Source organism: Zeus faber (genome assembly GCF_960531495.2).
Source record: "Zeus faber genome assembly, chromosome: 18".
NCBI lineage: Eukaryota > Metazoa > Chordata > Actinopteri > Zeiformes > Zeidae > Zeus > Zeus faber.
In genome coordinates this window covers 19,070,419-19,085,252 of record NC_137210.1, presented here as the reverse complement: position 1 = coordinate 19,085,252, position 14,834 = coordinate 19,070,419, and the positions used below count along the sequence as shown (strand labels likewise).

At 44.4% G+C, this 14,834-nt stretch overlaps 1 protein-coding gene across 2 annotated transcripts; it reads left to right on the top strand.

Moving 5' to 3' along the window:
- Positions 1–365: 365 nt before the first annotated feature.
- smarcal1 (SWI/SNF related, matrix associated, actin dependent regulator of chromatin, subfamily a-like 1) lies at positions 366–14,776 on the top strand. Of its 2 annotated transcripts, XM_080019283.1 has the most exons (19): positions 366–598; positions 747–1,226; positions 2,008–2,353; positions 4,418–4,468; positions 4,613–4,873; positions 5,013–5,063; positions 5,163–5,346; positions 6,220–6,370; positions 8,300–8,461; positions 8,576–8,641; positions 8,915–9,055; positions 10,004–10,222; positions 10,936–11,006; positions 11,204–11,306; positions 11,775–11,957; positions 12,373–12,473; positions 13,028–13,124; positions 13,947–14,173; positions 14,495–14,776. In XM_080019283.1, the coding sequence occupies exons 2-18, from the start codon at positions 906–908 to the stop codon at positions 14,160–14,162; spliced, it is 2,724 nt and encodes a 907-aa protein (XP_079875409.1). In that variant the 5' UTR covers positions 366–598; positions 747–905; the 3' UTR covers positions 14,163–14,173; positions 14,495–14,776. The 2 variants fall into 2 exon arrangements, with proteins under 2 accessions (XP_079875409.1, XP_079875410.1); XM_080019284.1 differs by having other exon boundaries at positions 366–1,226; positions 13,968–14,173.
- The last annotated feature ends 58 nt before the right edge of the window (positions 14,777–14,834 follow it).

The following is a 14,834-nucleotide window of genomic DNA, read 5'->3' as shown; positions in this document are numbered from 1 at the left end:
GGAAAACCAAGTTCACTTTGTGTTTATTCAAAACACATCTAACGTCTAACTTGTAGCATGGCATTTTGCCCAACAGAGGCAGTGGAACACGTTTAGCTCCAAGTGTGGACGACCAACTCCGAAACGACCGATTTAACAACTCTCAATTGAACGCAGCATCAGAGGGAGAGAAGGGCTTCCACGTGTCTTTTGTTATGCGACGTCACATCCGGTACGGTGGAAGCGCGCCGAAACAGCGACGTCAAACGAAAACCGTTGCGTAGATCGTTACTTTCTCCGATCACACGGTCGAGCTGTTGTCTGTCGCGCAGACTTCGGATTTCGGTCGAATGTGTCGAAATAGCATCGGGGGTTTCCCACGAACCTTTTTGTTTATTGTGTGGTTTGCGGCACACTTAGCTGGTTAGCACGTTAGCTGCCGTGTTAGCATATCGAGGCTGAGGCGCCACGATGCACGTTCCCTCAAACTCGGGAGTTGGTCGCTGCGAGGCGGTGGTCCCCGCCCGCACAAATACGTCCCGCTGCCTCTGTTCGGGAAAACCCGGAGAGCTGCAATCCATTTGTGTTCGTTTGCTTGGGAATTGTGAAGCAACGAAACGTATGTTGACACAAATTTAGATCAAAGTCAGACGTGTTCTCAAATAAAAACATGCAGAGAGAACTTTGTGCAACGGTTTGCGGCGTCTGTTGTTGCGGGCCATAGGCCGTGTCGACCTAAACGACCGTTGCTTTTGCACCTTTCACAGGCGGCGGACCGATTTCCCCGAGTTCCGTTGTTACCGGAACGCAGCGTTGGTTCAACGCGCCTTCAACCCGCTCGGCTTCCGGCGCGGGAGCGGAGCCGCCGGAGCAGCAACCGCTCCACCTACAACTTACCAAAAAAAAAAAAAAAAAAGTCTTAAACAATGTCATATTCACTGAGTGCGGAACAGCAGCGGAAGATCGAAGAAAACAGGCGGAAGGCTCTGGAGAGAAGAGCGCAGAGACTCGCCCAGATCAACCTCAACCAGCGAGATTCCAGTAGTTCCGACCGTCTTTCGGCCAGTAACCCCCGACAGCAGGTTGCCTCTGCTCCCGCAAACAACCCGGCGGCAACCAGCTCGGCCTCCCGAGGCGGGACGTTTGTCCCACCGTTTAAAAAAGACACACGGGTCAACGTCCCCTCTAAACATGAACCAAAGCTCCAACAGTTCCCGCCTGCCTGTACCTCCCCCGCGTCCAGACAGGTGAGCCCGAGTTGGACCTCCTCTGTGCAAGGTTTCCTGAGGCAGTTCGTGTTGGTCCCTAAAGCTCTTTAAAAAAACACGAATCAGGTTTTGCACCAAAGTGCTGTACAACACATTTAAGAGATGCGTGCGTACACACACACACACTCCATAATTCTGGGAGTACCTGCCTGTCCTTCCATTACCTCGACAACTGTTTATCTGATCTACTTCACACTTGGCGGGTGTATTGTTGGGGACACCAGGACGAATTTGGTGCAATTAGTATGCGTGAAATATAAATAAACGTTGAATAAACAAGCGAACAGCGAGCCCACAGCAGTCCCCATAAACGTGACTAAATCGTTGGCTAAAGAAACCTGGCCTCAGCTGATCCTCCTTAAGTTCTAATATGCCTATATTTTGACAATTTGTGCTTATTTTTTTATTGCAAAGTTGCCCTTACATTTTGAAAGTGCCATTTTGAACGGGCATGCAGGACACAGGATTGTGAATCATTGACATTTTGTTAAACAGTGACATTAAAATGTCTTAGAAAGTAAATTGCATTTTGAACGGGCATGCACTAGTTAAGGCAAAAAAAAAAAACAAGGCATGAGTCAATCCCAGTCGTAGGCAAGGGAGCAAATGTCAAAATTGTTGGTGATGTTTTAAAACGCCAACAGACTCTGCCGTTCCAATGTTATCTGGCACACTCCCAAAAGTTTTGTTGCAACTACAGAAAAAGTCCCAGTCCCAACTCAAGCCTGTCCGCACCTCTTGTCTTGTGTTTTCCTCACAGGACCCAGTCACCGTTCCCCAATCTGAGTGTCAGCATGTTGTGAGAAGCCCCTGCCCGTCCGGGGCAGGTTCTGATGGGAAACCCCTGGAGCATAAGCCCGGTGTTGCGTCGGGCAGTTCTTGTGGCGCGGTCGGCTCGTTCTACAAACAAGGCGGTAAAGTTACGCAGAGTCCACTGGCGCAGACTCCCTCTAGCTCTCCCGCTGTGAATGCCACAACTACAAAGAAGCCTGCCATCTCCATGAGGGGAAGGTGTGTTCCTCACACGGACAAGCGTTTCAGAGTGGAAGTGAGCTATCATGCCCAGCTGATTGCTATTTTTAAAACCATCCCCTCTAAAAGCTATGGTAAGTACTTGGATGATTATTCATTTGTATCGGTTAGCCACACTATTAAATAGATAGATAGATAGATAGATAGATAGATAGATAGATACAGTGGGGGAAATAATTATTTGATTTCTCACTGATTTTGTAAGTTTGCTCACTGACAAAGAAATGAACGGTCTATAATTTTAGTGGTAATTTTTGGTAGGTTTATTTTAACAGTGAGAGACAGAATATTAAAAAGAAAATCCAGAAAATCACATTAAAAAAAAAAAAGATGTAAATTATTTTGCATTTTATTGAGTGAAATAAGTATTTGATCCCCTACCAACCATAAAGAATTCTGGCTCCCACAGATTAGTCCTCTCGCTTTAAGAAGGTACTCCTAATCTCAACTTGTTACCTGTATAAAAGACACCTGTCCACAGAATCAATTAATCAGACTCCAACCTCGCCATCATTGGCTAGACCAAAGAGCTGTCTTAGGACATCAGGGACAAGATTGTAGACCTGCACAAGGCCGGAATGGGCAACAAGACCATTGGCAAGAAGCTGGGTGAGAAGGAGACAACTGTTGGCGTGATCATTCGAAAATGGAAGAAACAACAAATGACCGTCAATCTCCCTCGGTCTGCGGCTCCACGCAAGGTCTCACCTCGTGGGGTATCAATGATCATAAGAAAGGTGAGGGATCAGCCCAGAACTACACAGGGGGAGCTTGTTAATGATCTCAAGGCAGCTGGGACCACAGTCACCAAGAAAAAAACATTGGTAACACACTACGCCGCAATGGATTAAAATCCTGCAGCGTCCGCAAGGTCCCTGCTCAAGAAGGGACATGTACAGGCCCGTCTGAAGTTTGCTAATGAACACCTGAATGACTCAGAGAACGCTTGGGAGAAGGTGATGTGGTCAGATGAGACCAAAATCAAGCTCTTTGGTATCAATGTGACTCGCCGTGTTTGGAGGAAGAGGAATTCTGGCTATGACCCTCAAGAACACCATCCCCACCGTCAAGCATGGAGGTGGAAGCATTATGCTTTGGGGCTGTTTCTCTGCTAAGGGGACAGGTCGACTTTACCGCTTCGAGGGGAAAAATAGATGGGGCCATGTACCGTGAAATCCTGGGTGACAACCTCCTTCTCTTATCCAGGACACTAAAAATGGGTGGTGGATGGGTCTTCCAGCACGACAATGACCCAAAACATACAGCCAAGGCAACAAAGGAGTGGCTCAAGAAGAAGCACATTAAGGTCATGGAGTGGCCTGGCCAGTCTCTGGACTTTAATCCTATAGAAAATCTGTGGAGGGAGCTGAAGCTTCGAGTTGCCAAGCGACAGCCTCGAAACCTTAAAGATTTGGAGAGGATCTGCGAAGAGGAGTGGTCCAACTTTCCTCCTGAGATGTGTGCAAACCTGGTAATCAACTACAAGAAACGTCTGACCTCTGTACTTGCCAACAAGGGGTTCTCCACCAAGTACTAAGTCATTTTTTGGTAGGGGATCAAATACTTATTTCACTCAATGAAATGCAAAATAATTTACATCTTTTATTTAATGTGATTTTCTGGATTTTTGTTTTTGATATTCTGTCCCTCACTGTTATAATAAACCCACCAAAAATGACCACTAAAATGATAGACCGTTCATTTCTTTGTCAATGGGCAAACTTACAAAATCAGTGAGTGATCAAATAATTATTTCCCCCACTGTAGATAGATAGATAGATAGATAGATAGATGGTCAGCGATAATCAATAATAATGTAGTAGGTGGTATTATAAGTGTAAATTAAATAATCCAATAATATGAAATACTAAAAACCTAACATCTAGAAGTTTTCCATAAATACTGAAGTGCCACTCCTGCACAACAGACTATCAGCAGCCAGTCTCACAAGCCGACAATACTCTTTCTTCATTACGGCCTTGGAGCACACTGGAAGTCATTCAATTTAATAACTGCTGGTACATACAGGCTAGACACAAACATTACCGGCTTCTATTCCAGGTCAAAGTATTTGAGCGTTATTCAAACCGAAATGCGTTTGCAACTCTTGAAAAGATACCACCTCTGTCTTGACGCAGACCCTGCGACCAAGATGTGGAACTTCAGCCTCGAGGACTATCACCAGCTAAGTATGTACATTACAGAGAAGATTGCAACAGAATCAAGCTGGTTTCGTTGGGTTTTTTTTGTTTGTTTTTTTACCTTGTACCGTATACTAGGTACGCATTCGCTTTGCACTCTAATTGACCTTTCCATTCCTGCTCGTGCTGTAGTGGAAGACGTAGCCGCCATCTCCTCTGTGTCCCTGGGGCCGTTGGAGGGCATGGAGGCGGTAGATGCTGCGGCAGCCTCGAACCGACCACGCGAGGCCACGGCGTTGGGAGCCCTGTTGAAGCTGTGCAGCGGCTGGCAGAGACCTGGCGCCGCGCTCCAAGGCCAATGCGTTCTGGTGTCTCAGTCCGCGTTCGAAGTTGACATCGGCTACAACGTGGACGTCATAGCCGCTTTCAAGCAGATGCCTTCCAGAAACTACGGTGGAGTTTGATTCACTCTCTGAAGTTTTCCGCTCGCTGTCCATTTTCTCTGCACCGTTTGGATGTGCATATGCGATCTTGTATAACTGAGGCTTATGTATTTGTTAGAACACATGCTTTTTTTTTCCTGGGGATTTAGATATGAAGACGAGGAAGTGGAGTTTCGCGCTGGAGGATTACAAACGACTGAGTGAGTTACACCCTTTCTGTTATGCAAATGAGTCATTTGCACCTCACCTGCTTCTTCGCTATTAGTTATCTTGTCTAACGTTGGGCCTCTCATGCCCAGTGGATGTCCTCGGTGGGATGGCAGCAGTGGAGGTGGAGCCTCTGCCGAGGGCAGTGATCCAGGCTTTCTCTGCCAGGTTCGATGGGAGTCAGGCCAAGTCGTTAGAGGTCCCTGAAGCAGACTTCTCCGGCATCGACCCCACACTCACCCGCAGCCTCATGCCCTTCCAGAGGGAGGGAGTTAAGTAGGTGCCACCATTGGTGCTTGTGCTCTATCCGTGTGGTTCGGTCAAATGCTCTGTCAATACATAATTGCCGTAGCCTGGGCTGGCTCGACTGGGTCGTACCACCGACCCCAAATGACAAAAGGTTCCGACTCGAGCCAATTCTGCTGTGATTTTTAAGCTGCCACTGCTGAACTTACTTTCACTATGTAGATATTAGGAAGGAGAGGGAGTAGGAGTAGGCAGATGGTATAATTTTAAAACCCATACTAAAATAACCATCATGTATCCCTCGCTTAGTGGCTTGGGTCAAAACGAAAATCACTTTACATTATAGTCTGGGAACTAGTCCAATTATTGTCACGTCCATTCAGTCAAAGTTCGCTTCACTTACACAAACCTTATCGTATGAATGTTTAGTTAATATTTATTCGTGGCTTCATATTTCTTTAGCTTCCCAAAGGATTCTACGAGCAGGGCCAGCGTACGTGCACATTTTTTAAATTGAATCGCAATTCAATAAGACCTGGAAAATCTGGTGAGAAATGGATTTCTGCTCCCAGATCTAAAGTGGGTAAACAGTGGTTTGATAGTATGGCCAAGGCCTTAAATAATATATCCTGTACTCACAATGAAAAGGTCCACTTTTGATGGGGAAAAAGACCGTGGCTGGCTACAGGCATGTACCGTACTTGGTGACAAATATTTAATCTCCAACTATTTCTTATTTAAGTTTGTGATCCTAATAAACGAGCTATGGTTTCAACAATTGCCAACCCAGAAATGTCCTCATCATCACTTTCTCTTCGACTCGGTGCGGTTACAAAAGTTGAGTCTGTACTTTGCCGGTGCCGCTCCAGTTTATCATGTGTGTAATCAGCGGGTTTTCCATAGTTTTGCAGTTTTCAAAGAAGGCCGCCTCCTCCTGGCTGACGACATGGGCTTGGGGAAGACGGTGCAGGCCATCTGCATCGCAGCGTACTACAAGAAGGAATGGCCGCTGCTGGTGGTGGCTCCCTCCTCTGTGCGATTCACCTGGGCTGAGGTAGGAACATTCAAACCATCTAAGTAATGATAGGCAGGGGTTAAGTCGGTAAAATGAAGGAATTTAAACGTGGTAAACTAGTACATGACTATTGAAAATGTGAGACTTTCTGAGACATGTATGTGACAAATAATCTCTTGAACTTCAACTTGAACATTGTATTGGCACAGTTTAAAAAATTGTCACAGACTTTAAAAAGACGGTCTTTATGACTCAGTCACAGAGCCCTGAAGCCCCGCCCCCGCCGGTTCACTGTTCACTGTTTATTTAAAGGTTATTCATTTATATCTGCTATATAGCTATTACTGTAATTATGGTACTATTTACGTCACTCATTCTAGAGCGATAGACAGATGGGAAAAGATGACTAAAAATAAAAACATTTCTCACCAGGTGTGCTGATAATTAAACTGGATTCCCCCAAGGCAAAGCAACATGATACATAGACGTTTTTCCAGATGTTTGACATTTGATAAAACATCAACTTTAATTGAAAGTCAGGGTTCACCCCCCTCCCAAAAGTTGTCAATGTCAGAGATTAATTTCCCTCGTCCCGTTAGACATGGGCTTCTCCCTACACAGTTAAAAAACGTTTTATTCTTCAAGCCCTCTGTATTTGAGGGATTTTAATGCTCTCCCCGACGGCAGCTACTATTCTGGACGGTGAATTATCTTCAGGAGGGAATATGTTTGTATTGAATTTCATGCATCTCTTTCTTCGTCTCGGTTGCTGCAAATAATTTGAACAGTGACTCGTTCTCCCGGCGTTGAAGGCTGTCATCTTTGAAGACGCTTTTTGAAAAAATATATTTCTTCGGGCTACTCTGTCGTTTGTGTTTTTCAGTACGGTTTTTGCCTTACTTAAATGTCTTGTTTTTTCTTTTTCGCGTCGTCCAAACTCGGTGCCTGATTTATCCTGATACAGATTTCATCCCACGAGTTTTCTTGGGGTTTCTCTCCCTCTTCTTTAAATTTCTCGCTCCCTCTCAGTTTGTTCCTCGCGTACTGAGCAGGTAGGCAGGAAGGCTACAGTAGCGGCGGCCCAAGTTTTCATTTGTCTCCTGTCTACAGATAAGAGGATACAGTCTGCCGGCCCCCTAAATAGATACAGCCACATCAGATCCATTACCATAATCAGGAGATAGGATCACGGAGGATGTCCGCCTGGAAGCCGACATCTCTCTGGCTCAGCTCTTCCATTTGGCCAGATGTGCTCCGAAGCCCAGGAGCTGCACCTTGCTGAGCTAAACCCAGGGTGACAGGCGATGGAAACGATAGGAAGGCAATTGTCAGAAGGATTTGTGCCGTGGTCGGGGATATTCTCAAGGAATGTAAAAAAATTTTTTTTATATATATATATATATATATATATATATATATAGGTTTTTCAAGTTTGTTTAGTCAATTATATTGGGATACTAATCTTAATATTAGCTGTCAATCATAAAATACGTCTTTGAAGTTTTCTTATACGGTCTATATATCTTGACATCCTGACATTGACCAAATTTTGAAGCTGTGTAAAGGTCGTCTTATCACCAGAAGCATGGACGTGTTAGTAGGGCTGTCCTGATCCTGAAAGTTTAGGTGACGATTAATCTTCATGCAGATAAATAACTGTGATAAACGTAATGTAATAATACATGCTATTGCAGAAGAGCTTTCTCTTACCATTGAACATTTAAATAACATAACAATTTAGATTCAGTTTGCTTCAACCCAACGGATGGAAATGCATCTCATTCACATCCTATTTGTCGTGATTGTGTCAATGTTGGCTCACGATGTCCGTGACATATGGACGGAAATGTGCGACCGAGCAGTCGTATCAATTTGACAAAACACTTGCAGTCATCTCAAATAATTGTGATCAGGTGATCGTGTCGATTGTGTTGTGCCGCGCGGATTGACTTGCTTCCCTCTCCGCAGGCGTTCAGACGCTGGCTCCCCTCGCTGAGCCCCGACAGCATCAACGTGGTGGTGAAGGCCAGAGACGACCTGCGCTCGGGCCTGGTGAACATCGTCAGCTACGACCTGCTGAGCAGGACGGACAAGCAGCAGCCGGGGAGCCCCTTCCACGTCCTCATCATGGTCAGTGGTCGCCCGGCCTCGTATCACGTGGGAGTAGTCTGAACCGTCAATTCAGATGACATGATGTTCTGTAACATGTGTTTTGGCATTGCACATATCTGCTGTTCCCTGCAGGACGAGTCTCATTTTTTGAAGAATATGAAGACTGCCCGCTGTAAAGCAGCTTTGCCTCTGCTGAAGGTATGTTTCATCGTAAGTGTGTGTGTGTGTGTGTGTGTGTGTGTGTGTGTGTGTGTGTGTGTGTGTGTGCGTGTGCGTGTGTGTGTGAGAGACTTGGCAGGGGGCGAGAAAAGTATTATCGCGTTATCTTTTTGTGAGGAAGAATGTGTGTTCAACCTGCCAAACCAAGCTGCTAAAATGGCCCCCCTTCCGTTATCCCTCGTCGACAGGGAGCATTAATCTCCCGGCCTGCTCCACCTCGCTGTTATTGAAGATGTTTTGTTTTGTCCTCAGGCGGCAAAGAGAGTGATTCTCCTGTCTGGGACTCCTGCCATGTCCAGGCCCTCGGAGCTCTACGCCCAGATCCTGGCCGTCAGACCGGCCCTCTTCCCACGGTTCCACGAGTTCGGGGCGCGCTACTGCGATGCCAAGCAGGTATTTTTATTTATTTTTTTTAAGACCCCGGAGCCCTCTCCCATCGTGAGCGTGCTACTTAACGGCCGCGCCCCCGTTTGCATTAGCATCGTAATTGGACCCTCAGAGCTCGCAGAAGACATCAAGTGCGGGATTATCTGTGATTACTCTATCTGTCTCGCTTGCACTGCGGAGCTGACGGCGCCGGGGGGGTGGCATTTTTATCCACACGAGAGGGATGACTTCAAACATAATTGCCGTCAGATTTGGATAATATTGTGGAAGGGACTCAACAGTGGCATTATTACACTTTTTTTTTTTTTTTTCTTATTGGTTATTTTCTCATGCTATCGAGCAGCGATGCGTGAGTGAATGCTGGCTTTATTGGCACGCTGATTAAGTTGAAACGAGGGCAGTGAAGTTGCAAAATGATGTCCCAGATTCTCAGATAACGATTCTCAGTTTTTTGTTTTTTTAAATGAGTTTGATTGGGAGTGCCCTCTTGTTATCAAGGGGGGGGGGGAAGTCGCCATTCATGCCTGTGTTTCATTCATGTAAAAATTTAAAGAAAATTAAAAATTAAATCGAAATATTATATAAAATCTTCAAATTACAAATGAACAACTGGAAAAAAAACAACTTACCAGATATAATCCAAGAATTTCTAAAGGAATTCTTGATGTGATCAGTTAATTCAATGTTAAATAAATGTAATCATATCATGCCAGCAGGATCCCCATGTTGAGCGTTTTGCAGGGGCAGGTTAGATTCCTTTGCGTTCTGGTTTGAGCAAATCTCTGCTTTAAGGCCTTTTCTCACCGAAATGATCAAACTGCCACTTCAGGAACAAGAAGTTCAGCCCTTTAAACCCCCTTCTCTCATTTCATCCCCTTTACCTGCCCTCTGCTTTGAATCCTTCCAACCACCCCCCCACTCCGCTGTCTTTCCTCTCTTTTCCCTGCTCTCCAGTCGACCTGGGGTTGGGACTACTCCGGCTCCTCCAACCTGGGAGAGCTGAAGCTGCTGCTGGATGAGAGTCTGATGCTCCGTCGCCTCAAGTCCGACGTCCTTTCCCAGCTTCCCGCCAAGCAGCGGAAGGTCGTCACGGTGACCGTAGACGGCGTCAACACCCGGACGAAGGCAGCACTGTCAGCCGCTGCCAAGGAGCTTGCCAAGCAACAGTCCAATGCAAGTCTCTACAGGGTGTATGGGGGGAAGTCATGGAAATAGGAAAACAAAAATATGACAACCAAGCGTTTCATGGAAATGTATCCCACAATTCAATCCACTGGAAAACCATCTTCAGCTGCAATTTGTAGGGATACTATCGTTTTTTGGGAAACGGGAAGGTCACTACCACTTTCATCGTTGTGTGTCCAGTGCAGAGATATTGAGGGTCTTCATGCGAAACTGTGTTGACCCAATGCATGGCTGCAGAGGGGATCAACTGGCCTCGCTCCTGTGAGATATGGGATGTGCACCTCCCAGCATCTCAAAAAGCTGAGTTAATTCAGCGATAATTAAGGTCTCTAATCGTATGAAAAATAGTACCATCTGTTAGTTTTAAGTGAGTTTAGAAAATTCAATTGGAAAAATGGAGCTTTCCCTCCATCATTAGAGGAAGGACAATTCAAAGGCGTGCACTTTAGATTCACTGATCGCTTTCAAGTGACAAAGCATTAAAATAAAACATTTCAAAAATATTTTTTTAAACCTTTTTTTTTTTTTTTTTTTTTTTTTTTTTTTTTTTTTTCCCCCCCCCTATTACATTCAGGACATGAGCAAGTGCACGACCTTGGTCGTGCATCACCACGCCGTTCGGAACAGTAATGGCGCTCTAATCAAATCATCAAACGGAATTTCCTGCCAGTTTTTATCTCATGCGGGTCTTTGTCTTTCAGAAGATGAAAGAGAAGGAGGCTCTCCTCGTCTTCTACAACCACACGGCCGAGGCCAAGACACAAGCCATTATGTGCGTACGTTCCCCGTGATGGAGACTGCTACTTTGCACTAGTTAAGATGCAACGGCTCCTCATGATAACAGCCACCCGTTCACCTCTGTATCGGTGTTGCAAGCAAATTAATCGGTGTTCCCGACTGCGTAAGGTGTCAGATTAAAATGACTTTGTGAGAGTAATTCGGAGCCTCTGCGGTTTGTTTTGTCGGAAGGGAGTACATTATGGACATGCTGGAGTCTGGAAGGGAGAAGTTCCTGGTGTTCGCCCACCACAGGATGGTCCTGGACAGTATCACAGGAGAATTAGCCAAGAAGGTGACCGAAGCTCTTTCACAAACTATTCTTGGAGCAGATTGATTATTGATCGGAGCATTTGTGTTTACAGCTGTCAAAGCAGGTCTCTGCAAAAATACCAGCGTATAAATAAAAATACCAGCTATTGCCAGCATAGAACGCTGTGTTGAATTATGGAAGTGGGGGAAAAAAAAAAAATGATTCTGAGCTAATCCTTTGCCTCACGTTATCCTAAGAACGTCAGCTAGGAATATCAGATTGTATTGGTATCGACAGATATCCAAGATTTCAGTTTCTATAATCGTAAAGGAGGAAGTGGTTTCGTGCCATTTTTAAAGTAGTCTCATTAAGTCCCACTGTTTGCACTCGCTCTGTTTTAGATGTTCTTGTTTTGACGGAGAGTGAGTGAGTGAGAATCAAGTTTTTTGACTGACTGCTTCTTCCATTTTCTAATTCCTGCTCCGTCACCTGACACCGCCCGTCCCGCAGGGCATCGCTTACATCCGCATCGACGGCTCAACGCCGTCCGCTGAGCGGCAGCAGCTGTGCGAGCGCTTCCAGCACTCCGCCGAAAGCTGCGTGGCCGTGCTGTCCATCACGGCGGCCAACATGGGGCTGACGCTGCACTCCGCCGCCCTGGTGGTGTTTGCCGAACTCTTCTGGAACCCCGGGGTAAAGCGCGGGACGAGAGGAATCCAAAGTGCACGTGAAGGATAGAAATGAAAGTTAGTTGTGGATTATAAGGGGTCGCGTCATACCGGCAAAAGTCAATTTAAATTATTATTCAACATTCACTTTAAATGATCAAGACTTCTGTAACTTGTCATTTCCTTGGGATACTTAATTAATACTGTACATGCATTATTTGTCATTTGTTAATCAAATTATATCCTTGAATCGACTCAACTGTATTATTGCAATTTTTGTTAATTTTAAATGCTGTCTAACAGTAATGCGCAATTAATAGATTTAAGTGATTGCCCGTGTAAAGAATTGTTATTCCATTTTGAAAAGAGCCGTTTATGTCGTTATTTTTTATCCAGAACTTAAAGTACGTTATGTCAATAAACCAATTTTTCCACTGAAGGTTCTTATTCAGGCGGAAGACCGGGTGCACCGCATCGGACAGACCAGCAATGTGGACATTCACTACCTCGTGGCCAAAGGAACCGCAGATGATCACTTGTGGTGTGTGCACAATACCGTAGGAGCTGTGGTCCCAAATGTCATATATTTATTTATCATCCTTTTTTTTTTTTTTTTTTTTTTCACCCTTATTTTACCAAGATAAGCTGATAGCAAAGCCCTCTCTTTCCATGACGTCCTGAAAACAAACCTGTGAATGAAATACAAATAAAATGAATCAGTTCTTAGTCACGGATAGGGAAAGGGTGGCAAATAGACAAAATATTATAAACACAACAACCCATTAAAAACGGGCATAATTTGTAAATGTCAATCAAATTAATGTATATTAAATGTATATTATATATTGTATTAAATAGTTTGAGCCAGATACATTTAAAAAGCATAACACGGCTGCCTGAGCTTTTGTAGCTGAATCCAAGGCTTCCCAAAGCTCTTATCTATTGAAGCCTCAGCATTCAGTTTATTTCCCGTTAATGCCCTGCCCCACATTGTTCAACCGACACCCGCATTGCTTGCTCAGCTGCTGAGGCACCGAATGATCTCTTGCACGTGTGTCGGGAGGTTTCATTGTCGTGGTATTTTGCTCGCTCCAGGCCCCTGATTCAGCAGAAGATGAACGTGTTGGAGCAGGTGGGACTGTCCGAGTCCAACCTCTCGGACATGGCGGTGAACGTCAGTTTTCACTCCAAGGTGAGCCCCTCGACAGCGCGTTAAAGATGAGAAAGCGCCCAATTATTCCCCCGGGAGGGAAATACAGGGAGGTTACATTGCTCTCTGGTACCCAGGATGAATTTACGAAGCATGCCTGTGAAATCGCTCGGCCATTTAAATATAAAGTGAATACATAACTAAGTGTTTGAAATGTATAGCTCTCGGAGATGGAAAGAATTAAGACAGAGTAGTGGTCGGCAGAGATATTTATTTGAGGAAAATTACTTTTGAATTGTATGATAAACCTATTAAGTCATATATAGAGTGTATACTTTTTGAGTTTTTTCACCCTGCACATTTGGGGGAAAACAATGTTTTGAGTTGGCTATAACGTATTTGTAAATTATATACACTCACAGGGAATTAATAAACAAATGATATTTTGGCTAAATCCATTTCCAAAAACGCCCAGAATTTCCACACTTAAGAACACCGAAACAAATGATTTCATATAACAAGACATATGATCCCCAAATTTGACAAGGAACTCATTTTTATTCACATTTTAATTTTAACAGCTTGTGGCAATGCTATGATATATTTAACAATGATTATAAAGTGGGCCACTTGTTTTTTTATCTTTGCTGTTAATAATATCAAAGTGCGCCATATAAAAGAATACAGACGTAAACCAAACTACTGTTCGGTGAAAACGTCCTCAAGTAGTGTAACAAGAACAGTTGTCACTTGGTGCTTTCCACCTGCGATGCTGTCCAGTGTTTTTCTTCCCCAAACCCAAATCCCTCAGTTTATATTGGAGTGTTTTGTTTCTAATGGACCCGTCGATTATTTTCTCGCAAGCTGCCGTTTGCTTCTATTCAGGATCCTAAGCAACGGAGCATCACGGAGATGTTTCAGAGGTCGTTCACCGAGGACGACGACTTTGACGAGGCGTTGCTCGAGGCGGTGGCCGACTGGGAGGACGACGCCCCGGGAGGCTTCTCCGCCCAGAACAACGACGTGGCCTTCCACAGCCCCAGCAAAAAGAAGCGCATTAAAGACTATTTCGGTCGATGATTTAAGAGAAGGTTGTACAACGTTGTGAGATTTGTTGTTTTTTTGTTGTTGTTTTTCTCTCTTTAATGTGATCAATGTGTATCATGTTTGTTTATTTTCCTTGAATGTCATTGCAAATGTTTTTACATGGAGGACATTGTGGTCAAAGTATGTTTCTGTTAAAATAAAATGTTATCACGAATCTTTTTAACAACGTAAAACTGTATTTTTAGGCCAATTCAACCGTGATTTAAATTCACTTTGAAATCAGAGCATGGCTCGGATAAAATATAAAAGAAAGTAAAAAAAAAATGGAGTTCATAACCACAATTCTATGTTTTTCTTTACTACAGATAGTGAACGACGCCCGGAAAGAGACCAGCTCCTTCATTGTTCTTTTTCTCCTGGCAGCATGATTGATGTGTCAATGGAAATCACCGTACTCAAATTAGTAAGAACCTTGCTGGCTTTCTTTTGATCTTCAAGCCACTGAATGATATCCAGTCCTCGCAAGTCCTTACCTTCACACAGAAAAGCGACATTGAGTTCCGGGGTAGAAAAAGAAAAAAAGGCTCAAGAGACTTGGGATGAAGATGACAAGATCGGGTCATGGAATTCCAGCCAAGTTGCATTTTAACCTCTTACAAATATAGAATAATAAATCATTTGCATTAAAGGCTTCAGTGTTACAGA

Excerpts from the sequence above, each read along its gene's own strand:
- smarcal1 (XM_080019283.1), top strand. The coding sequence starts at position 906 with ATGTCATATTCACTGAGTGCGGAACAGCAGCGGAAGATCGAAGAAAAC. Across the intron at positions 4,469-4,612 it reads CGAGGACTATCACCAGCTAA|TGGAAGACGTAGCCGCCATC; the intron begins GTATGTACATTA and ends CTCGTGCTGTAG. Across the intron at positions 12,474-13,027 it reads ACCGCAGATGATCACTTGTG|GCCCCTGATTCAGCAGAAGA; the intron begins GTGTGTGCACAA and ends TGCTCGCTCCAG.